Genomic DNA, 24,971 nt, shown 5'->3' on the forward strand with positions numbered 1-24,971 from the left:
TTGCTTAGCCTGCCGGTGGAATGATGGTGTTGGTACCCTCTGTGGTAAACCAGTCGTTATAATTAGTCTAGACTAATAAAGAGGGGGGGGGGGGGGGGTTGGTTGGGGGCAAGTGTTGCCAAGTATTTAAAACACTAAGGAAAGTATCGCACAGTTTAGAAATGTTTAGAACCTTTAAGTGTTTAACTGCAAGCAAAATGTACTGAAAGAGGAATGTTTTGAATAGTTTGAATGTTTGAATTAGAGATTAGTTTCTAATTTGTAAGTTCACATACTACTTTATTTATGGAGGTTTAAAAAATGCTCCTTAACAAATATGCGTAAGAATTTGTAATTAGTACTTGGATTTTTCGAAGTGTTTTGGTGGCAGAAAAAGGTCTGATTCAATGGTCTTCATAACCACAAATATTGTAAACAACAAATTATTATTAAATTTATTTATTTTCTTTATTAGTAAGTAAATTATCTCATTATTTTGAGATACTATGTCATAATTTGAGATTCTATCTCATTATTGTGAGATGCTATTTTATTGTTTTCAGATACTATCTCATTATCTTGAGATACTAAGATACAAAGTCATTATTTTAAAATGGATTATCTCATTATTTTGAGATAATAAGACGTTATTTGAGATGCTATATCTTTAATTTGAGATAAGTTGATATTTAAGATGCTATCTCGTTATTTTCATGTAATAAGTTATTTTCAGACACTATTTTATTATTTTGAGACACTGTCTAATTATTTTGAGGTATGTCGTTATTTTGAGACACTATCTTATTATATTAATATAATAAGTCATTATTTTAAGACTATCTTATTTTTTTGAGATAAGTCGTTATTTTAAGACACTCATTATCTCAAATCTCATTATTTTGAGATTTTTTTTGCTGGTTTCGTATTTCTAAAAGAAATAGTAATTTATATAGTATAGGATAAATCCATGTTTTTTTTAATATAGGTGGCAAAAATGGGATTAGATAAATAATAGAAACTCATATGCAAATGAAATGCAAATATTTCCGTCACGTGACCTGCTGGTGCGCTCGCGGGGGCTGTAGGTCTGAGCTGTGAGGGAAAGTTTCTCAGTAAGGAAAAGAGAACAGAACAGCAGCAGGATAAACAGTTCAGCTCTGAAACTAATTAATCCGGATTTTTAGAGAAGGATATGGCGGCGGAATGTATTAAACAGTGCTGCAGCTTTTTCCTGAAGGAGAAGGAGAAAGAGCCAGAGCCCCAGAGTGAGTATAAGATTCAGCATCTTATTTACTGTATTTATATCTCCTCTAATCACTCAGAGTTCAGCCATAAACCTGCGTTTCCTCACAGTGTTGGTCAACTAACATTATCATTACTTTAATATCATTAGCACTCCTGCTTAATGTATATCTTATATTTTTTAGGTTTCTATTTTCACACATTTAGTCCTGAAATGGTTTTATGGTAATATCAATCTTTTATAGCATTATTAAATTGTATTTTTGTCTCAAAACAGATAAATATTGTCTAAAAACTCTTAATTAATTTGCTAAGAGACGCTGGATTAACTAAGAAACCAAACTGCAGGTTTTTAGGATTTTTTTATTCAATTTTATTTTAGAAGCCACTAAAAAAATAAAAACTGTAGTAAAGTAACATTTAGATCTAATAATGATGCTTCTCTACAAGTTTCTGCAGGTCAACTATTACTTTAATATTTTTTTATTAGTGCTACCTTTAAATAAAGATAAACATTTTATTTATATTATCAGAATCACTGAATAATTAATTGGTTTAAACTTAAACAAAGTCATTCACAAGATTAATTTTTAAATTAAAGGAAATTTTTAATTTGCAATTTATTTACAGTGATGGTGACTAGAGCTAGAGATTTTAATGTGTATAATGCAAATATAACAATTGATATCTATAATATAAACTTATCTATAATATGTACTCAACTTGTATTGAGTTTTTTTATGATGGTAACAGTGACAGAATACTTTGCCAAGCAATGTCAGTTGGTATAAGATGTCAGATTACTCAAAAAAAAAACATATTTCGTTGCTTAATCACTTTTTATTTTCACTTTTCTTTTAATGTCATTCATGTGTCCACACTGCCAAGGCAAGTTGCTTAACAGGGTGGACAATTAGATAAAAAATGAACATTTGAAATAAATGTAATTGACCTAGAGTTGCAAACATGTTGAATTGTTCATTGTTTTGTTTCAAGGATATTATTTACCTTGATATTTTACCATTAGAGGGGGGAAAACTTTACTTCAGCTCACTTTAAGGACAATATAAGAAGTGTCTTCTGTCCCTTGAAAATAAAACAGCATGAAAGATCACCTTGTGATAACCTTTAATTTTTATTAAATAATTAATAAATAATTGCCTAAATCGTTTAAAATCAGGTTCAAAACAAGAAAAAATACATTTATAAAAGTATTTTTGCTATTTTCTGACTCTTTTAGGCATATATTATATAGTTTCATCATATCATATAATTTAACCAGGTGTTTCTTTACAGTGGTGGTAATTAGAGCTAGCAATTGTAATATGACTAATTCAAACAATTGGATTTTATTCATCTAGACCAACTATTGAAAAAAAAAACATATCATTATTTTTTATGTAAAATGATGATGTTGATTATGGTTAAATTGTATCAGATCTGAATAAAATATATATTTTCTACTTTAATTTCTCTACCAGGAATGAGTTTTAAAAATATGTCTTAGACCTCAACCTTGAATCAATCAAAGCCCCTTCATTCCTTGGTTGATGCAAGGTTGTGGTCTAAGACAGCTGAGAAGGTATTAAACTTTTCAGAGATCTGGATATATTAAATTCTGATTGGGTTAATTTATAAATTGGGTTAATTTTGGGTTAATCATATAAAATATTATGATTTTATATTCTGACCATTTACCATACACAGAAACATACTTTTCAAATTAATCACTTAATATTTTTCCTTTTTATTTCCTGTCATGCATGCCAAGGCAAGCTGCATGACCGAATGAACAATGGTGGAAATGTTGATGAAAATGTGGTTGACTTATAGTTGGAAATATTTTGAATTGTTCATGGTTTCACACATACACTTTAACACAAAGATTTTAGTTACCTTAATATTTTACGACGACAGGGTGGACAGCTTAAGCTTTACTTGAAAATATTAAGTAAAATTATTATTATAATTTGCTGAACATGCAGAAATGGTCATTATTTCCTGGAAAATAAAACTGTATGTGTGATCACCTTATTTTTTATTTTATTTTTTTATAATTAAATTGTTAAAAATCAAGAAACCATAGACTTTAAAAGATTTTTTTTATTTTGTACTAAACAAATCATTTAACTTAACCAAGAAGTACTGTGTAAATGACAAAAAGTCTACAGCCCACATGTATAAAATGTACAAAAAATATATTTGGAATAGTGTAAGAGTAAATTTTGAAATATATGTTGGTTCACATTGTTTGTATGAAATCGAAACAACTATGAAGCCGTCTCAAAAGGCACTCACATATGAACTAATGAATTATTTCATTATTATTTTTTTTTAAATCAGTGCAAATCTCCATTTAATTGTAACTTTGCTCTGTGTAAGTTATTAAAGCTCCATTACCTGAGAAAGAAGTGAAGGAAAACGAATGGAAGAAGACTGTAGGCGTGTCTGAGGATTATCTCCTCTCTAAACTGCCTCCTGATGGAAGAGAGGTCCCCTTCGTCCTCCCCTCTATCAGACAGTCCTACATACAGCCCAGAGGACCTCCATACCCCAGCTATCAGAGTGAGTTCATCTACAGTATATTTCCAAATGCTTGTACAATCCTGCTTCTCCAGTGGTTCTTCTGAAAGCACGGGTTTCAACGATTATTGTGTCCCATGTGGTATATGCATGTGAAGCCTCCTGAATTGAATATCAGTGTGATATCTGCCAAAGACTGCTATCAGAGACAGCTGCTGGTAACCATCAATACCACCTTCTGCACTGGCCACTGTGGTTGGTAATGCCTTCTATGATGTATTTCCCTGTCACAGGTGACACTGTGGATCGATGAATGTTAAATTCGTGCACAACTTTGAAAATAAAATGTCCCATAAATCAGCAATAGGATCAAATAGGTATCTGTGGAATATTCTTTTGATTGCAAGTAAAAAAGCCTTAACAAGGAAATGGCATATACCTGATCCCCCAGTAATGGAAGAATGGATTAATATAGTTAATGAAATATATTTAATGGAAAAAAATTACATTTGCACTTAGGCTGCAAATGTCAAAATTTGGAAAACTATGGTCAAAATGGACAATTTACATGAAGAATGAAAGACCAGATTTCATTGAAACACAAACAGACTAAACTACAACCCAGAAAACTATTTTATTTTATTTATTTATTTTACTTCATTTTTATTGCACAATAATTTAAGGCATCCTCAGTGTTAATAGTTCCTTGTTTTGTATGTTATTTTTTATGTTGAAAAAAAGTGATAATTGTGATATCAGAAGTGATAAAAAAAAAGAAAAAATGTATATTGTGACTCTCAATTATGGAAGTACACAATGGAAAAATAAAGAATTACAAAAATGTCCCATAAATCTGGCAATCACGGTCAGGTCTCAAATATTGATATTTCATGTTGCCTTGACATCAGCAGACTGTAGAGTTTTAAATAAATTATTGTATATTGAAAAATACTAAATCACTCCCACCACCATGTTTAACAGATGACATTTATATCTAAAATGAATAGTATGTCATGTCATGGCAAACAAGAACAATGCAACTTTCCTTTTTTATCAAGCAGTAGATAAATTTGTAGCATGCTATGTTTGAGTGAAGATGCTGAATTGGTTCACTTAGCAGCTATGTCAGGTACTGAGGTGCAATTATTAGTTCTCTCGCTCCTCATTTTTTACTCATTCTATAGGTATTGGATAAATCTTCATCATTTGAGAGAACAGCACAGCCCTCGACTTAAATGCAATTCTCTCAGATTGCCCATGTCTGCTATCCAAAGCTTTTACACAGTGATAGGTTAAGTGGTTGTTGCACACCTTTATCAGCAACTAGTGCTGAATTTACTCTTCAGAAGGGGGGTGGTTGGAAATGATTGATTTTTACAAAATTGAAAACCTCTGGAATATAATCAAGAGGAAGATGGACGATCACAAGCCATCAAACCAAGCTGAACTGCTTGAATTTTTGCACCAGGAGTAAAGCGGCATAAAGTTATCCAAAAGCAGTGTGTAAGACTGGTGGAGGAGAACATGCCAAGATGCATGAAAATTGTTATTAAAAACAAAGTTATTTCACCAAATATTGATTTCTGAACTCTTAAAACTTTATAAATATGAACTTGTTTTCTTTGCTTTTATTTGAGGTCTGAGAGCTCTGCTTCTTTTTTTTCAGCCATTTCTCATTTTCTGCAAATAAATGCTCTAAATGACAATTTTCATTTGGAACTTGGGATAAATTATGCCGTAATTTATAGAACAAAACAACAATGTTAATTTTACAATAAATGGTACCACTTTAAAATAAGACTACCTTTATAAAGGGTTTATAAATGGTTTACAATTACTTTATTTATGATTAGTAATTAGGTTGTAAATGCCTTAAAAAATCATTAGTAATCAGTTCTAACACATACGTAGAAAGGACAATAATGAACCCACAGCCATCTTTATTGTTGCCCTTTCTACATATGTGTTATAACTGATTATGAATTATTTTAAGGCATTTACAACCTAATTACTAACCATTAATAAATGAACTGTAAACCATTTATAAACCCTTTATAAAGGTAGTCTTATTTTAAAGTGGTACCCAATAAATATACCCATAAATTGCAAAATCAGAGAAACTGATTCAGAAACTGAAGTGGTCTCTTAATTTTTTCCAGAGCTGTATATATGGAGTTATATACACCTTGCTACATTAAAGACTATTTACTCATTGGGCAGCACAAAAATCTGGAAATACACTTTAGTATTTATATATGCTAACAATGATATGCCAAAAGTTATGAGTTATGGACAGGAAACTAGTACAGCACAGACCAGCGGAATAGATGTGTGGGACTTTCTGCACTGAATGTCGGTGTGTATTTTTGAAGTGTATTTTTTGCTTGTCTGTTTGCATACCAGTGGTTCTGTATGGCTTGTCAGTGTGATGTTTTGGGTAGTTGGATGGCATTTGGATTAAATACACTAGCTTGTTTGCATGTGGAAGAAAATACATTAAAAGGGGGCAGTTTCCCAGACAGGGACTAAGCCTAGACAATGTCGTCTTCCTTTTAGAGGAAAATCTCTCATTGAAGATGCTGTGTAGACAAGACTAGGCCGAATCCCTGTTTGGAAAACTGTCCCTATATGCTGTGGATTAAATTGATAACGCTGTCTATCTATACTCTATATCAGGTTCAGCATGGACCACATATGCGGAGAGGAAGGCGGAGCTTGCAGCAGCTGCTGGTCAGTTCGTCTATGACCCAAATGTACCTGTTCTCCCGGGTCATGTGATCAGCTTCGTGTCTCCGAGGTCTGCGAGACGACCCTTTATCAGAGGCAACCCTGGTGGCCAGGGGTCAGGTAGGTCGTGGGTACATTTACATATTTGAGTTTTATTTCTAATGGACTTTACAGTTTCACACTCAGGGGTCAGCACTGTTGTAGTACTTTAACTTTATACTAATCAGCCATAACATTAAAACCACCTGCCTAATATTGTGAGGGTCTGACCATTTGAGTTATGGACTCCACTGGCAGGTCCTGTAAAGGTGCCCTGTATTGCATGCAATGATGTTGCAAAATATATAAACATATTGCGATTATAGATATGATATTAAAAAAAAAGTTATTTGTATTTGTTTTGCTATTTACTGTACAAATTGTTTGCAGCTATATACAGGGGTTGGACAATGAAACTAAAACACCTGGATTTAGACCACAATAATTTATTGTCCTGACTGACAGTTCTGGTGGAAACAGGAGAGTTGAGGTTCACATTAAATTCTACCGTGATTTGATCAGCCGTGGTTTTATGTTTTTTGGATACAATCCGGGTTAGCACCCGAACATCCCTTTCAGACAGCTTCCTCTTACAGCATCCACAGTTAATCCTGTTGGATGTGGTTGGTCCTTCTTGGTGGTATGCTGACATTACCCTGGATACCGTGGCTCTTGATACATTACAAAGACTTGCTGTCTTGATCACAGATGCGCCAGCAAGACATGCACCAACAATTTGTCCTTTTTTGAACTCTGGTATGTCACATATAATGTTAATATTTTTCTGGTCCAATTTAGCTATGAAACCTCCCTCCTACAGTTTTATTGTCCAACCCCTATATATGAATATATCTACTACACAGTATATGGGAATGTTGGTATCTGACAAATACCAGACCAAGTGCCAGACTTCTATAATTTGTAAAGTGAAACCTCATGGATTACAATTACTAATCGTCCGTTCTTGAAGCACTTTTGTAGGTGCTTACCAATGCCAGGGTTGTGAAGATTTTCCGGTGAGATAATACTTATGAATATTATCTATACGTTTTTTCACAATTGTCCTAAAGCATTTGAGTCTGGTTGTTTTATATGATACATATATTTAATGTCTGTTGGTTATTCTGAATCTGCATTATGAAGCCTAGAACAGTGCATTAGCAGCCGAATTAAAGCCATAATGCTTACAGACACAGCAGCTGCCCTCTGCAGTGTTGGAGCAGGTTAGCCATGATGCTAACAGCCGACCGCTATACTAACCGTTTTTCTGTGCTGGATTACTCACTGTTAGTTGACAGTGTTGTTGAATTTGCAGGGATTTAGGTTGCATCAATTATAATCCCACCCTGCTGAATTTATTTAATTTTAATTGGGGGGATCTTGCCTCTAACAAAGCAGCTTCAAGAACTGACTGTTTACTTGCTTTCTAATTTATCCACCCCTTGACTACAGTCGATGAACACGATCGTCTGTGCTATTCCCATTAACTGACAGTGTTTTTACTCTTATGGGTGATATAAGACATAATTGTAGTATGATATTTTATCATGAAAGCAGAGCTTTAATTTTTACCCTGTTAAAGAGGAATGCTCACTTTATGATGCCAGTGATTTAAGTAACTAAGAACTAAGTAAGGTGCTAATACTGACTCATTGGTTAGGTCCATATGGTGGCTTTACCATTTATCACCTCTGTGGTTGTTGAGAAATGCTGCATGTCACAGTGGAGAAGGTGTAACTCTGTTAGTCACATACAATATAGTTTCATCATAGCATCTTTTTGCACGCTATGCTTCATTCAAATATTTACTCTTCCTTTTTCATGACATCCTTCGGTCTATATGGCTGTTCCTTAACATAAGTCCTCTATTGTCTATTTTAGTTTTTTCACATGACAATGGCCCACTTTTTATTGTTTAAGGACAAGGCCCATATTGTATTATTGTACTGCTGTGTGTTGTATTGACTGTGTGGGTAAAGACAGCTTTAGAATAATACTCATCTGTGTAATCAGACCTGAAACCTGACACACTTTCTGACAGGTATGAAATATCTGCTGTCATCATGTTAAATAAGAAATGTGGTGAAAGAACCAGGAGATTTGTTATACAACTGCTCTCTTTATTTACTTGTATAGCACTCAGACTGCCAACTTGTTATGGATGGAAATGGATAGGTATAGGATGGGCTTTAATATGAATGAATGGTTATGGAAGGGTATAGATGGGAATGGATGGGTACAGGTTAGGGGTGGGACAAAAATATTGAAACCTCATTATATCATATCGTTTTCATTTGCAACACATTATTGGCATCAAATACATGTATTTTTATTGAAACATAGGTGCACTAAAATCCTTAAGTCTCACCCCCAATCTGACTTTGTAAAGTTACTGCTTTATAACTCGACGAGGGGATGCTAATCAAATGAATACAGTAAACCTGAGGTGATATTAGTTGTCCTCTGTTGCAGTACTGTTAGCCAATCAGAGTCGATATGTGTGCATTAGTGGTGCAGGAAAAAATCGTTTCGAGCTCGAATCACTAACTGTTAAAAGCTCTGCAGGACAGTATGAGCTCCGCGCGACAGTAGATGAGCTCCGCTGTACAGTTAAAGAGCTCAATGCGACAGTAAATGAGCTCCGTGGTACAGTATGTTGCAAAAAGATTTAATACAGTATGGAACCTAAGTTTATTGTTGTAAATAAATGTTCTATTTGTTTAAATTGTCCTCTCATCTTTTTTATCTTCTCACATAATTTAAACAAAATTTATAGGCCATTTGAATTGAAAAATCGTTCCAGAATCAAAAATCGTTTCTGAATCCAATCGTGACCCCAAAAATCGAAATCGAATTGCCAGAATTTGCATGTATGAATACTCAAGAGCAAGAGCCTGAATCCTGTCTTTCTTCAGATACCACTAATTCAGTGATCTAAAGCAGGGCTAAATAGAAACACCTGAGCACTTTTTTTTCACAAAAAACAGCTCACATGGCATTCATTCATTCTAGAGACCGCAACCTTTTGCCAGGATGAATTTTGTTGAGTTAGTGACAATATGAAAAGCTGTGATGGAGCCTTATGTGTCTTCTCCTGCCAGCACTGTAATTAATGCTGCACTGTCTCTCACACAGCTTGGGAACAGAGTGGACGACAAAAACTCAGCGCCTCAATGTTGGATCTGTCCAGTCCTCTTGCCCACATGCAGGTGAGTTTACATGCACACTCATGTGTGTCTACTCTCCACCACTTCCTTATACCACACCAAACATAAACGTAGATTGAATCGAATCAATACTCAAAACATTCACTAAAGTTTATCATTCATTTACTCTGCTGTGTGAAGGCTGTGTTCACGTTCTTTAAAAAAAGGTAAAAACACTGGAGGAGGAGCCACTTCAATAAAACGTGACTTCATAAATTAACTAATGTGGTGAATTATATCTTCATATTGCTGTAAACACTTCAGATGGTGATTGTTAAACAACTTACAGGAACGTGACAAGCTCAGCTGTTTTCAGTTTTCTTGTTTTATTCAGATCTGATTTTTTGGCTGTTGGAAGGACCGTGTTTCTACAAATAGACTGTATTTACTTATTCTGGGCTGGAGAACACATTGCCATGGTGGAGGCCAAGTTTAGCTGTGGGCACTATGAATGGGGAATAAATCACACTGACGTTTAGTGTTTGACACAAAGCCAGGTGACAAGGCAGCGCTGGGTGAGGTCCCTTTTGTTACGCAGGTTATATAAACGACATTGAGTCAGTTTGCCGTCAACAACCCATTATCAGGAGTGGGTATTTGATAGGCTGCCTTGTTTCATGTCTTGCCCAGTCCTCCAGCAGTGCACGTATGTCTCAGTCCAGCAGCCACATCATTTAGATACAGTTGGGGTTTCTGTTTTGACTGAATCTGAAAGTGCATGAAGTTCATGAACTCTTTAAACTTCAATTCTAATTTCATTCTTAAAAAAAAACATTGAGCATTAAAACAATCTGACAACACCCTTGAGTAGCTTCATAGTTATGTATAAATTACATTTGAATCTTTAATTGACAATACAAACGGATTAATTTTAAAAGAAGTTTCAGGTTCATTCTTAAACTTGGTGTCCATGTATTATTGAAATTACTGAATTTTTCTTTCATAATTTGTTAATGATTAACAAATTTCACCGTGTGTCAGTGGTCATATCAGAATGATAGGAATCGGTTATACCTCAGAGCCCCCCTATACTATGTCCACCTACAAAAGATATAAAGTATTTGGCTAGGTCCGAGACCCCCATCTGGCGTCTCGATTAACCTAAAAATAAGCCAGAAAGTTAACTTTAAAACAACGTTAACAATTGACGATTCCTGTTTCTTGACGCCACCTCTAAAAGTACAAGCTTTACACATGCATTTCTGGACAAGCTGAGAGATTCAGAAGTGGCATCTGAAGCTAAAAAAAAGCATGTTGACTAGTGTGAATTTTACACTTATATGCCTCTGGTTACACAACATCATGGGCCTGGGTCTTCCAGCATGACAATGACTCAAAACACACAGCCAAGGCAACTAAGGAGTGGCTCCATAAGATGCATGTTGAGGTCATGGAGTGGCCTAGCCAGTGTCCTCCCCACTTCACCAGAGTTACATAGTGAGTGCAGTTATTGTTTTATTTTGTCCCAATTATATAAATGATATGGGTTAAATATATTGCAAACACCCAATCAATTACAGGGGGTTATGTAGCATCTATTTATTCACCCAAGCCAGAGAAACCATCTGGAATAACATAGCAATTGCCTACCAAAGACCTGGCAACCACTAAGCATCACCATAACTATCGCAACTGTCACCGTGCAATACTACAACACCCATCTTCTAAAAACTTAGAAATACCCTAGCAACAAAAAAAAGAATATTAGAAAAAGAATTTACCAACATCATATCAACCACTTAACAACACCACAAAAACACCAAGGCAACTACGTGCTGGGATACCACAGCTACCACTTGACAACACTATAGCAACCATCTGGGTTACATCTGGGTTATAGCAACCATCTGGGTTACAATTTCCAAGACCCCAATTTTGTATGTTATAATAATAACGTAACGTAACAACAAAAATTACACTTTACGACAAAAGTAATGCCCAGTATACATGCACACAAATTGCAAACATGCAGTTAAATGTACATACAGTAAACACCAAAACAAATACAAAATAGAATTGCTTTAAAAAAAAAAGCTGTTATCACTATATATATATAAATTCTTTTTATCGTATCAGTTATTTTTGCAATATTATTGTGTACGATACAACACCCCTAAACCCTGCATCACTTAATAATGAACTGATGACAACCTATACATCTACCACTATACTACAACACTATAGCAACCGTCTGGGTTACAATATAAGTCACCTAGCAATAGTCAAGTAACTATGTGAAATCTGATTTAATCCACGTTTAACTTTACAATCATAGTGACCAAAACAATTACATACCAACTTAGCAACAGACTCTGGTTTGCTTGCACCTTTGGTGCCTTTATTTGGTGCAGGAGTGAAAACATTAATAGTACGAACTAAAACAACCACATCGAGACCCTTGACAGGAGATGTTCTCGGCCCAGTTTTAACCTAGTTTTAAATTAACTCTGGAATGATTCTGTTTGTGGTGAGAATGTGATCCAGTCTTGATGCAAATGCAACCCAACTATCAAATATACTCCTTATTTTTGATCTAAACTGCTGTTCAGGTGCAGTTTAACCTGATTAACTACCCAGATATTTACCACAGCTCTGCTGCTGCTCCATGATGAGCTGTATTTACCATTACTTATTTGCAGTGCTTCTGCAGTGCTTGCTGCTCACGTCTGTGCAACTCCGCTAACTGTGGCCTCCCACACTGAATACATTGTGTTTGAAAGCACAGTGGCAAATTTTCTGCATCCACACTGCACTACTATACAACAATACTGGTCTGGATCACAGGACCTTCTTGCTATATTTACCTTCTTGCTCCTGCGCCAGGAAGCTTTGACCAATCAGAGAAGGCATTGTGCTCATGTGGTTTGTTAGGGCACTTTTTGGTACATTTAGGTGCGTTTGTGCATGTGTGAAAACAAACCAAACAGAGTGAAATGCTCCAAATAAACAAACTCATCAACTGACCAGAGGAATAAACTACAGGTGTGAAAATGGCCTTGAAAACAACTGGAATACCATACACTCTAAGAAACGATATGGTACGATATGAGTACTTTTTTGTACTCTAAGGTACATTCTTAATAATTGAACCCTCAATGGTACAATATTGGTCTTTACAGAGTCAGATTTGGTCCCTTTGAAGTACAAAGTCTTTCCTAACAGCAATAAGGACAGATTTGTACCATTTAACCAGCCAAAGGGTACATTCAGTATTCTGTATCACTGTACTAATAAACAATAAAAAAAATTGCAGATTTTTTTATGTGAAAGCCAGACAATTTTAGATCATCAAGTTTTTGAGCCATATTTAGTTGATGATAATGTTTACAATCTTTATAATCTTTACTGGCACAAAAATATGGGTACAAAAAAGGACTTTCACTGAAAAGTACTTTTTTGTACCAAAATATAAGGTACAGCCCCAGCGACAAGCTTTGTACTTACTTTTCTTAGTGTGTAGCAACCTTGTATAAACGGCCTAGCAACTGTCTGAAAGTGGATTTTACTTCAGCTGTGTGACTATTCTGCCTTTTTTCGTGAGACAATGTTCTTTTCTAGTTTATAGGTAACATACTAAATAGTGCTGCTTTAACAAGGTCGGTGAAATGTAAAAGACATAAAAGTCTACTATAGCGTAGTCTAAAGTTGTTTTTTTCTTACACTATAACTACCAGGCTAATGTAGCTAGTCAAATTAAAGCTTATGTGCAGCAATTAGCATTGTGCAAATCTAGGCCTAAATTATCACACTTTCCTCAAACTGTGCCAGATTGTGAAGTATTCACTAGTTGTTAGGAAAAACACTATTTTTTAAATAATATGAAATTGCTAAAAATTATACTAATTATAAAACATACAAAAAGAATAAAAAATTTACTCATTGCTATGACATATACAGTATTTAATTATTAATTTAGGTGAGTAAGTTTCTCTCTGTGTGTACCCCCAGCGCTACGACTCGGTGTCCAGTGTCCCGAGCAGCACGTCCTCAGTACGGGATTCCTTTGGGAGCAGCCGTAGTCTAGGTAATGCATCTGAACCACAACCACAAACACAGTCCTCTGTTAAAGAACTCACAAACTTCCCATGTCAACAAACCCTCTTACTGTTTGCTTTCTCCTGTGTTTAAGCCTCTTCTATCAATTTCCACCGTATCCCTCCTTACACACAATGCTTACATGATAAGCCCAGAGCTTAAAAGGGTTTACATAACAAATATTTTCTATTTATAGCAGTATCATTTTAAAGAGCTGATAAATCCTAAATCATATGATCATGTTTATACATATACTGTATTTTGTTTTTTGTTTTTTTAAACGTGATACTATCACTATATTACAGGGTATTTCAAAAGTAAAAATTACCTTGGCAATATAACAAAATATAGATTTTTTTTTATTAGGTTATACTACTGCAAGAAAAAAATTATAAGGTTTTATTTAGTACACATAAAGTAATTTCATACATTCAGTACAGACAAAAAACTTTACATTTCTGGGCTATTTTTTTACAATCAGGACTAAAGGGATAACGCAAGAGAGTAGTAAGAGAGGAAAAGCAAGGTCAGTAACTAAAGATCAACAGCAGAACTAAAGGGCTAGACAAGAGAGTAAACTAAGAGCAGAAAAGGGTCGATAACAATAAGGCACAAAAGCAAGGAAAATACATTGTAACAGAGCTAGTAAACTAGATAATACTCGGCAGAGAAACAAGGGAACAAATGGCTGTTTATACAAACACAAACAAGTGTGGGAAATTAGCAATCAGAAAGAGGGAGAGGCTGAACACTGCAGAGTCATGTGTTCAGCCAAGTAATTGTAATCCATGAGCTAAAAATGCTGAGAAACACCCATAAACTCTGCATCACTTATTAATAAACTGATGATGAGAGATTTTCTCCACAATCAAATCAATCTATCTGGAAATTAACGAATGAAAGTTGATAAAAGTTGATAAAAAATCATGTAAGAAAATGTAAAGGTCCCCATTCTGTTAAAGTCAATCCAAAATCAAAATGCAGCTTTTTATATTGGTGGTATCCCTGGTAGTACTAAAGCAAAAGACTCATATCATTTAAAAAACTGAATTCATAATTTCACAACCATCTATAATGGAAAATGTTTGGCTAGGTCAGAGCCCGAAAGTGGAAATCACTCTTTTGCCCTATGCAGATGAGATTAGTTTCTCAGGGGGACGTCTGTGAAAAATATTTTACACTTCTACTCAGTGATAAACTAAACTGAGAAACTAATCCCATCCAGATAGGACTTTTGAGTCAGCCCTAAAGGACACACTTTACACATGCTTTTCTGGACAAGCTGAGAGATACAGAGGCAGCATCTGAAGTGAACATCACATGTATAATAATGCGGGACAGTGATCTTATAGCATTTTACACAAATCTCTCTTGGATTTCACGTTCCTTCTGCCGCACACACTTTTTTTCTAACCCGAACCTCATCCCCATATCCTTTTTAATACACCCCTGCCCTCTTCTTTTGGACTATGTTACCTAAAATTGCCTGAAAAGGGGGCCAAGCAGATTTGTTTCATTCACCTACGTTGTGTTGCAGTGACCTGAACTGTGGCTTTGTTTCAAAGAGCACAGAGGAAATTTTTTAAACACATATTTTTTTCTTAATTACTGTGTTAATTTATTATTAGTAATAAATGTATAAAATGTATCTAATACACATCTTTTTCTTTCATTTTAGAATCATATCCAGATCTGTTCATTATTCTGTACACATCATTTCTAATGGTTTTGCTGTTGATGGTGTAAGTAACTTGTGTGTGTATCCTCAGAGTCCATTACGCTGTCTGGTGATGAGCGGGAGCTGGGGAAAGTGTGTGTGCTGCTGAGCTATAAGGAGCCCGTGGAGCAGGTGTGGATCACTCTGGTGCAGGTAAAGTTACAGCCTGGCGTAGAGGAGCCGTACCGGGACACAGCGAGGCCTTTGTGTCTGTCTGTTCCTGCTTAATGGAGCCTCTGTCCCAAACACTGAGAGAGAAAAAAACTATCAGATTCCTCTCCTCTCTCCAAACGTTTCTCCCTCTTTCTTCTGAGTCACTCTCTTTTTCTTGACCTTCTCCTTTATCGCTCTCTTTTTGCTTTGACTTCCATGACTGCATCCTTCTCCCATTAAAACAGTTCCATTAGGAGACTTCTTTATGGGGCATCTTCATGGCATAATGTGGTGTTACCTAATTTAACCATATAACGTTCTGTTTAACCTCTTGTTAGAGCACATTTGGGTCAAATGCTGACAAATCATTACACACATAAGTAGAAATAGGTGTAAAAAGTCACAGTATTTAACAAAAATGAGCAGGTTATTGCAGTTTATTTGGTTGGTTGGTTGATTGATTGGTTGTTTATTTGTGTTCTGCTTTTACCTCTAAGTGCCATCTCAAAAAGTTTGGTAGAGTTGTATATATAAACAACTGGGGGTCTTTAGCAAAAAATAATAATTGTTTTATGTATTATTGTCGCAAACAAATAAAGAATACAGCACAAATCCCCTTGGTGAAGGCATTAAAGGGGCACTAACCCGCCTGATTTTTGCTGAAAAATACTAAAACTTGGCAGTGGTAGATTGGGCGGAGCACTGGGTGATGTATGGGTTTAGAGGCAGGGCAGGAGGGAGAGCTGATTGGCTGAGCTGCAGCAGCAGCAGTGTGCCTCTGATAACGGGAAGACACAGATGGTGGGATGTCAGCAGGGGGGTGGTTTATTAATTGACTGATCTGCATATTGTGATGTGACACGTTATCCACTCCTAAAGCACAGTTGAACCTGAGAAAGTGCTGCAGAGGCAGAAATGACCAAAATAAAAGCATTTTTTTAAAGGTTAATAAATGTTTATAAAAGTTTTAAGCAGGACTGGTATGTTTCATTAGTTCAAAGGAACACATTTCAGCTATAAATGGAAAAAAATATGGTCAAATGTTTAGTGACTCTTTTCAAGGGTAAAATTTATCTTACAGTATTGTAATTAGGGTTGCAACGGTATGAGATTTTCACGGTATGATAACCGTCTCGGAAAATACCGCGGTATCACGGTTATCACGGTATCACAGTTTGTTACATATATTATTAAACTGACCCTTAAAGAAATTACAACAAAGGTTTTTTGTTCAATTAACTATTTATTGTAGAAACTACACCATCAGGTGAAGGAAACCATGTTTTTCCACTACTCTTAAGGGCATTAAGAGTGTATATATATATAAAAAAAAGTTGGTATATAACCAGATACTGCAGAAAGAGGGGATTTATTTCTGACATGATCCTCACAATAGAGATTTCTATTTTAAGGCTTTCACACCTTAAAACCTTCAACATATGAAAAACAGGCACGTCAGAATGTGAAAATGAACGCATGTAAATGAATGGCGTCTTTCACATCCAGTCCGGCCAGGACCTTTACACGGACACGTGAATCCATCGTAGCACGCACTTCACGCCTGTACCTGCGTGCCCAAATTTCGGATAACTCGGCGCTTTTGCGGGCGCTTACCGCATGGGTTGTGCACGACTACAAAGAGGTTTTATTTAGGTTCAGATTTAAATTATAAACTGAACACATACTTTGCGCTGCACAGCGGGGTGGTGTTCTCGGAGATGGGAGAACAGGTTTGATGTATTTCCTCCTTTAGCTGTGACTTTACGGCCACATTGATTACAAGCTTGTTGATTACAAGATTACAAGTCTGTTTTCAGGCTGTTTGAATGAGCGAAATATGATCAGAATTATGTTAATTAACACTAACATAGAAGCATAGAACTATTATTTAATAAAAATGATTTTTAAGAACAGCTAAACACAGTGCGGAGAAGTTCACGTGCGAGAGAGAGAGACAGAGAGAGAGAGATTTGCGTGTTCTGATGTGAGCTACTCACAGGTAAAGGTTCTCTTTTATCTCTTCGTGCTCATTTTAGTCCAATTCATAATTCTGCAGTTTCTCAGTGTTTTCTGTCGTATTTTGCGGCTAGCGCGAGCGCTTACAACTAACACCGCGGACCGCGAGGTGCAGCCGCGCTGCCGCTGTTATGCCGAATCCGACTCCCTGCTCAATCCGACTCCCGCTTCGCGGACAGAATCGGCACAACACCTCCCGCTGTAGAACTGCGGGAGTGAAAACAGCGCTTATAAATAAGTTAGTTAAGTTTCACTTTCAGTTTTCATTATTTGGTTCGTTTTCATTAACAATAATAATTGGTTACTTAGCATTAACATTGTGATTATCACACCAGAGCTTTATTTAAAAATAAAATATATAATTAAAAAACAGATGCCTACATCTCAGACTATTTTCTGGAGCCCAACCCGACCCGGCCCGAGGAATGTGGTGGGAAATCTCGGCCCGAACGGACCCGATTTCGGGTCGGTCCTCGGGTCAGGTCTGGTTCGGGCAGAGAATCTAAGCTCTAGTCTGATGCACTTTCTGCTGTTCTCACCGCTGTGTGCTGAGTAGCTGAAGCGGAGCAGAGTTGCGCATGCGCGGGTGACTTTCTCCGCTGGCTTGCGTTTTACCGGTAATAAGCAAACACACACGGTATGATAACCGTGCATTTTAATACCACGGTATACCGTGAAACCGGTTACCGCTGCAACCCTAATTGTAATGCCAGATGTTCAGCCATTGCAGAACATATAATTATTTTTTAAGCAAAAGTCTTGTCAAATTCAGTTTAAAATAGACTGAACTTAAAATAAAATTGTGCTTAAAATGATTGTGTGTGTTTTTTGCTTTATTTTTGATTCACATTAAATTGACCTAAAACTAAAATTTAGTTGGTTGTTTTTGAGTCACTAAGGCACAGGCTATTAAATACAGACATCATAGTTAGCTCTGTGGCTTTTTTCTGCATTAGGATTTTATTACTAGACTTACTCAGAAGACTGCAGTTTTGTGCAGTGAAAAGTGAAAAATAGCATTTTTTAGCTTTTAGTTTTTTTTGTTTTGTTTTTCTAATTTTGATGTAGATTTGATTTTGGCTTCACTGTAATCAGTGCAATCAGTCATGTTTACAAAAGGTTTAGAAGTTCGGATTTTTTTTTTCCGCTTGAAAATCCAAATTTATCACCCTTAAGACTCATTGGGAACAGATTACAATCAGAATTATTTATTGTTCCACTACTTTGTAAACCCATGTTTGCCTCTAAACTATTCATAGGCAGGACAATTTTGATGAAAAACATTGTTTACAGGAAAATAAAATAGAAATGTTTGCGTGCTTTTCCAAGGGGAAACAACAATCACACTCTTCTAATCATACTAATCATTAATTATTAAGCCATAAAACATTATATACGAATTATGTTGCTTTTGTGTACTGTTTTAATTAGATTATATAACTATACATTTAAAATGTAATATTTATTACTTTTATATCCAATTGCTGAGTGATGTATTGAATTAATTGGAAATTCTGTATCTGAAATTCAAACAGTCTAACATATACATGGTTAACCATAGAAGAGCTTGCTCTTTGTGTGTGTCTCTGTTCCAGTGTAAGGACCTGAGTGTGTGCACGGAGGGGGCAGAGCAGCAGAAGGTTGGGATTAAAGGGGTCATCACCATGGCAAAGCCTGTGCAATTTAAAACTTCAGTAAAGGATGCAACACCAGTGAGTATACACACACATACACACAGAACACACACACAGAACACACAGTGGACATCTCCACTCTCTGCCTGTGTTTCTCACACTCACTCTCTCTGAGGGTGTGAATTCATCCATGCTACTTGGTCACCACCTCCTTTTGTTAATTATTAGCCATATTAACTTTCTTAGCTCAGTGATTCCATTACCAGACCTACGACTCTAAAGCAATGTTTCAGTACAGATATGTGTGGTATGTGGCTAAAAGTACAGCATACCCATTTATATAACAGAGTCAGGATTTATGATAGAAAGTATTTGGACACCTAAACCTTAGACCTACAATAACATCCCATACACCTTTTGTGGCATCACATTCTAAATCCAAAGGCATTAATGTGCTCCAACAGCAGGATTAGACTAAAGTATAAGATCATCTAAACATCACACCTATCACTCCCATTCTAAACTCATAGGCATTAGTGTGGAGTCGGTCCCCTTTGCAGATTTAACACCAGGTGTGTAACTCTGTATTTATGTAGAAGCAAAGTGTTAATTGGACACTTTTCTCAGAAAGCCCACTCTTTAACTTTAAAAGGTTGGAAATTTGTGGCCGTGTTGCTGTGGTTCTAAACGTTTCCACATTTCAATAGTGACCACTCACTGCTGATGGTAGAGTATCTACCAGTATAAGGAAGGAATTTCACCAGCTAACTTTTGCAGCAGTGTCATCCTATTACATACAAGACCACACAGGAGTTCGGTGAGCTCTTTACAAAAACCTATTCTTACAATAATGTTTGTAAAGGCAGCCTGCATGAGGCATGATTTTACACACCTGTGGTAGGGTTGGGTGATTTTGCAAAATTGGAAAAATATAATCTTGGTATTCTACAAATGCAGCTCTGGAAAAAAAGAGACCTCTTAAAAATGATGAGTTTCTTTGATTTTACCAAATTGAAAACCTCTGGAATATAATCAAGAGGAAGATGGATGATCACAAGCCATCAAACCTAACTAAACTGCTTGACTTTTTGCAGCAGGAGTGGCATAAAGTTATCCAAAAGCAGTGTGTAAGACTGGTGGAGGAGAACATGCCAAGACACATGAAAACTGTGATTAAAAACCAGGGTTATTTCACCAAATATTGATTTCTGAACTCTTAAAACTTTATGAATATGAACTTGTTTTCTTTGCATTAATTGAGATCTGAAAGCTCTGTGTCTTTTTTTAATTCAGGCATTTCTCATTTTCTGCAAATAAATGTTTTAAATGACAATCTTTTTATTTGAAATTTGGAATTATACCTATGAATAGCAAAATCAGAGAAACTGATTCAGTAACTGAAGTGGTCTCTTAATTATTTTAGATTTGACCATAAACATCAGGCAGATCTTGTGAGGTGTTACTGATATGCACCTACCCAATGTTCTCCAATGAATTACAACCTTAGGTCATGGAAACCCAAGATAAATTGATTCTCATGAAGACCCCACCTTTAACCCAACTTACCAAACTTAAAACGTCTGCTGCAGATGTTTCGTTCAGATTTTAAAATGCCTATGTTTTGCCATTTCGTACCACAAACATTACTTAAATGCCCAGGTAGAGTTTGAATGTTTGTCACTGTAAGAGTACGTATCATCTGGCCAGAAAAACAAAAGGTTTGTTGACTCCTAGCCAGAGGACAGACTTATTATTATGATATTGTAATATTATTAATATTTAATACGTATGCTTGTATGCAGTGGATAGAATGTTGTATTAATTGAAAAGAATATTCAGAAAACACTCTAGGCGTTTCTTTTGTATAAACGTTTATGTGCCAAAAGTAATGGGAGAACAGTTTGTAAAATTATCATGAAATGTTTTCTGGCAGGTGGCTTGTGAACGCCCACACATGCATAAGTTGTGAGGTGTCATCTTGCAAGGTAACATAAATTATCTGAGTTAAAGTGAGGCCTGATAGTGGCTTCAGATAGATGGGACATTCCACTTCTAAAATTGTGCGGACATTTAAGATTTCATGATTACACAAAAATGCACAGTGTTACATAGGTGAAATGAATATTAGTGCTATTTATCTATAAAAATTAGAATATCATTGAAAAGTTACTTTATTTCAGTAATTCAGTTTAAAATGTGAAACTCATATATTATATAGATGTAAATAATTAACTTTTTTAAAATTATATTCTAATATTTAAGATGTATTAGTAAATTATAGAAGGCATTACTACCCACAGTGGACAGCTCAGTGGGTGGAAATGATTGTGACTGGTGGCATCTGGCTAGAATGGTCAGTGTGAAGAGTCAAACGACTTTAGCCAAAATCACAAACGCATTCAATGCAGGACACCCCACACACATAACCCACAGATCAGTTCAGCATTCCATTGGATGTGGCAAAAGTCATGGGACACAGTACTAGAACTATTTTGTGTCAAAACTTTGTGATAAACCTACCATGAGAAAGGCTTATATTAAATAAAATATGGTATGTTTACACTGACTTAATTAAAATAAGGTTGGGGTCTTAAAGAAATATTTTTTGGTTCAATATATATATATATATATATATATATATATATATATATATATATATATATATATATATATATATATATATATATATATATATGAGTGTGTAAATGTGTGTATGGGTGTGCTCACTAATCTAACTGTATAATCAATTTCTCTTCCGGCCTCACAGTCCGCCCTTTATTGTTGAGAGTTAAATGATTAAGGTCACGTTTGCGTGCGTGAAAGAATGTCCTATGCAGCATGTGCAGCTGTCTAATTAAATAGTGTTTAATGTTTATTCTATAGTTTTTACCGATATTGTTTGTTTGTGTTGTCCACCTGCTTCTCCAACCCAGACAAAACTAGAGTGTGGGCATTAACAGAACACCTGGCTGCCTATAGGGCATTTATAGACTAAATAGGGCACTTTAATCAAAGGAGATTTACTGAGTAAACAAATATGTTACCCTATAATATACATTACATTACATTACATTTGGCAGACACTTTTTTCCAAAGCGACTTACAATAGTGAAGTACAAAAATAATAGAAGTTAAAGGTAAAATATTTTAGACAGGGCTTAAAGGAGGTCGAAGGGAAATAATGGGATAGAGGAGTGAAGGAGGGGAAGAAGGAAATGAGGTTAGGAGTAGTGAGTTTGTTGTTAGAGGTGTTAGGAGAGTAAGTTCTCTTTGAAGAGCTCTGTCTTTAGGAGTTTATTAAAGATAGCGAGAGATTCTATTATAGATATTAATGGAAGATTACAATAAGGGTCATAATTAACAGTACTTACAGCAGTAAAAACATTGCTCAATAGTTAAGTAATGTTTCAACTAATAATTAATATTAGTTAACCCGCTGCTAAACATTACTAAATTTTAATGCTTAAGAATGTTGTAAATTGTGATGAATTAAAACTATTAGTTTTAGAACTATTAGAATTAGTTTAAATTTGTAATGATTAATATTGTCTTAACTAGTGTCAATTAATTATTAGTTGAGACATTCTGTCATAAGTAATGTTAATTAAAGTACCCTTATTAAAAAGTGTTACCAGGTAAAGTGATACCAGTGTACCACTACAGTATATGGGGTCATTTGCCTTAAAATGAAATGAATGAGTGGATTCTGTTGTAGCCCATACACTTTTCAGTTGCATAGAAGAGCCAGTTTTGGATTGATATAGATCCATATTTGTAAAACAGATGTACTGTATGTGTCAAAAACATTTTAAAGGTTTATAAAATCAATGTAATTTACCACCGTTTACCACCAGTATTTTTTCTATGGCATCACTGAAAGAACCCTTTGTAGCCCTTTTTAAAGAATATACACATTTCTGTGGTCCAGTGGTCTAAGGCGCTGCCACTATGATTGGGAGATCGCTGGTTCAAATCCTGTTCATGTACGTAGCTTGCCATCAGATGCCCTGAGAGAGCACAATTGGCCTTGCTCTTTCTGGGTGGGTAGGTGACGCTCTTTCTTTTTGACGTTACTCCAAAAGGGTGATCTACGCCATCTCTAGAGTGATTGTACCCACAATAACAATAACTCAAATAACCCAAGTGTATCTAGTCTACACCATTCTAGTGTTGCTGGCGTTATTAGTGATAGGGCAAGCTCATATGAATGGGTAGTGCTTAATTGGCCTTTCAAATTGGGAAGAAAAAATTGGTTACATTCGAAATGCATTATGTATAAAGAAATTGGTCTATAAACAATAATAATAATAATAATAATAATAATAAAAAACCTATAATATATTGTCGTATTGCCTGGCTCAACTAACCCTTATATTCTCTCTCTGTCTTTCAGGACATGGTGTTTATGGAGACGTTTGTATTCTCGTTAAACCTGGAGCAGCTCTGTAGTTCTACACTGGTGCTGCGACTGCAAGCACACACACCACGCAAGTTCACACTGGGGGAGTGTGTTTTATCCCTAAGAGAGCTCGGCCCAGAGGAGACCCAACACTGGCTGGACATCAAGCTGCCCTCCAAGCCACGCGTGGGTCAAACTTAATCACTTAATTCTGTTCACTCACTTAAAACATGTTTTTCAATTCAATTACTACTGAAAAAACCTTTACCTGCAGCCTTGCAACACAATCTAGCATACTAATACTATTTAATATGCTTATTTAATTAACTGACTTACAAAGCAATGCTGGGCAAAAAAAAAATGTCATACACAATTTTTACTGCGATATTTTAAAACCCTCAAACTAATGCATCAGTAGCGGCAGATTTTTGTACTATAATATTAATTTATTAATAATAGTGTACTACAATTTGGCAAAGTAATTTTTATTCATAATGTGCTGTACTTTATCTAGTTTATCATGTTCTTGTCCTGTTCTGTGTCATTCCTGTTAGTTTTCCTCCCCATGTGCTTTCTAACACATGTCCCTGTGCTCTCCTTGTCTCTTCCATTGCCTTTAGTGCTTTCCCCTGTATGATCTGTAGCTCCGCCCCCTCGTTACCTGTCCCAGGTGTTCCTGTTTCCTGTTCCTGTACTGTTGTCTGTCATGTTTGCTTCTGTTTCTTGTTTCATGTTTCAGTTTAGTCCTTATGTTCCTAGTTTGATCTCTGTCTGTTTGTTTATCTTCTTTTGCAATACGTTTTTGGTGTATTGATTTTTTTTTATTAAACTTACCTCGCACAGTTAAACACTTTATTAAAAAAAATAATGTAAATAGTTACAGTTGGTATGCTTAGAAAGGTATATAATGTATCACGATACCAGAATAACTAAAATAAAATAAAAAATCAACACAATTACCATCCATAGTTACAGCGACTCAGTTAGCTGTAGCACTAGATTTGATTAAAATAAATCGGATGAATGACTCTCCACCAAATTTCTGAAACTTAGCAAATTAAAAGTGAGCAATATAACAATATTTTATTGTATTGTAATAGCTAGATTTTGCTATCATGATCAGAGAATATCATAATATTGTGAGCAAATAATGGATGTAATTAGTGCTTAAAGAACACTGACCAACAGTGCATGTAATTAATTTGTTTGTTTGGCTAATTTTGAATAAAAATCACTGTACTTAGTATAGGTTAGTAATTTAATAGTAAGAGCCCAACACTTCTGCTGTATTTTGTCTTTTT

General features: G+C 35.5%; 1 protein-coding gene across 1 annotated transcript in view; it reads left to right on the top strand.

Moving 5' to 3' along the window:
• The first annotated feature begins 1,108 nt into the window (after window positions 1-1,108).
• LOC103042159 (tandem C2 domains nuclear protein) overlaps window positions 1,109-24,971 on the top strand; it is a 31,640-nt gene continuing 7,777 nt past the window's right edge. The window contains exons 1-8 of the mRNA XM_007247609.4: window positions 1,109-1,244; window positions 3,604-3,786; window positions 6,421-6,591; window positions 9,646-9,719; window positions 13,665-13,740; window positions 15,521-15,621; window positions 19,233-19,349; window positions 23,665-23,856. Coding sequence (XP_007247671.3) covers window positions 1,172-1,244; window positions 3,604-3,786; window positions 6,421-6,591; window positions 9,646-9,719; window positions 13,665-13,740; window positions 15,521-15,621; window positions 19,233-19,349; window positions 23,665-23,856 — 987 coding nt within the window. The 5' untranslated portion in view covers window positions 1,109-1,171. The remainder of the gene's footprint in view (window positions 1,245-3,603; window positions 3,787-6,420; window positions 6,592-9,645; window positions 9,720-13,664; window positions 13,741-15,520; window positions 15,622-19,232; window positions 19,350-23,664; window positions 23,857-24,971) is intronic.

The sequence above is a fragment of the Astyanax mexicanus genome, chromosome 7 (genome assembly GCF_023375975.1).
Source record: "Astyanax mexicanus isolate ESR-SI-001 chromosome 7, AstMex3_surface, whole genome shotgun sequence".
NCBI classification, from domain to species: domain Eukaryota; kingdom Metazoa; phylum Chordata; class Actinopteri; order Characiformes; family Acestrorhamphidae; genus Astyanax; species Astyanax mexicanus.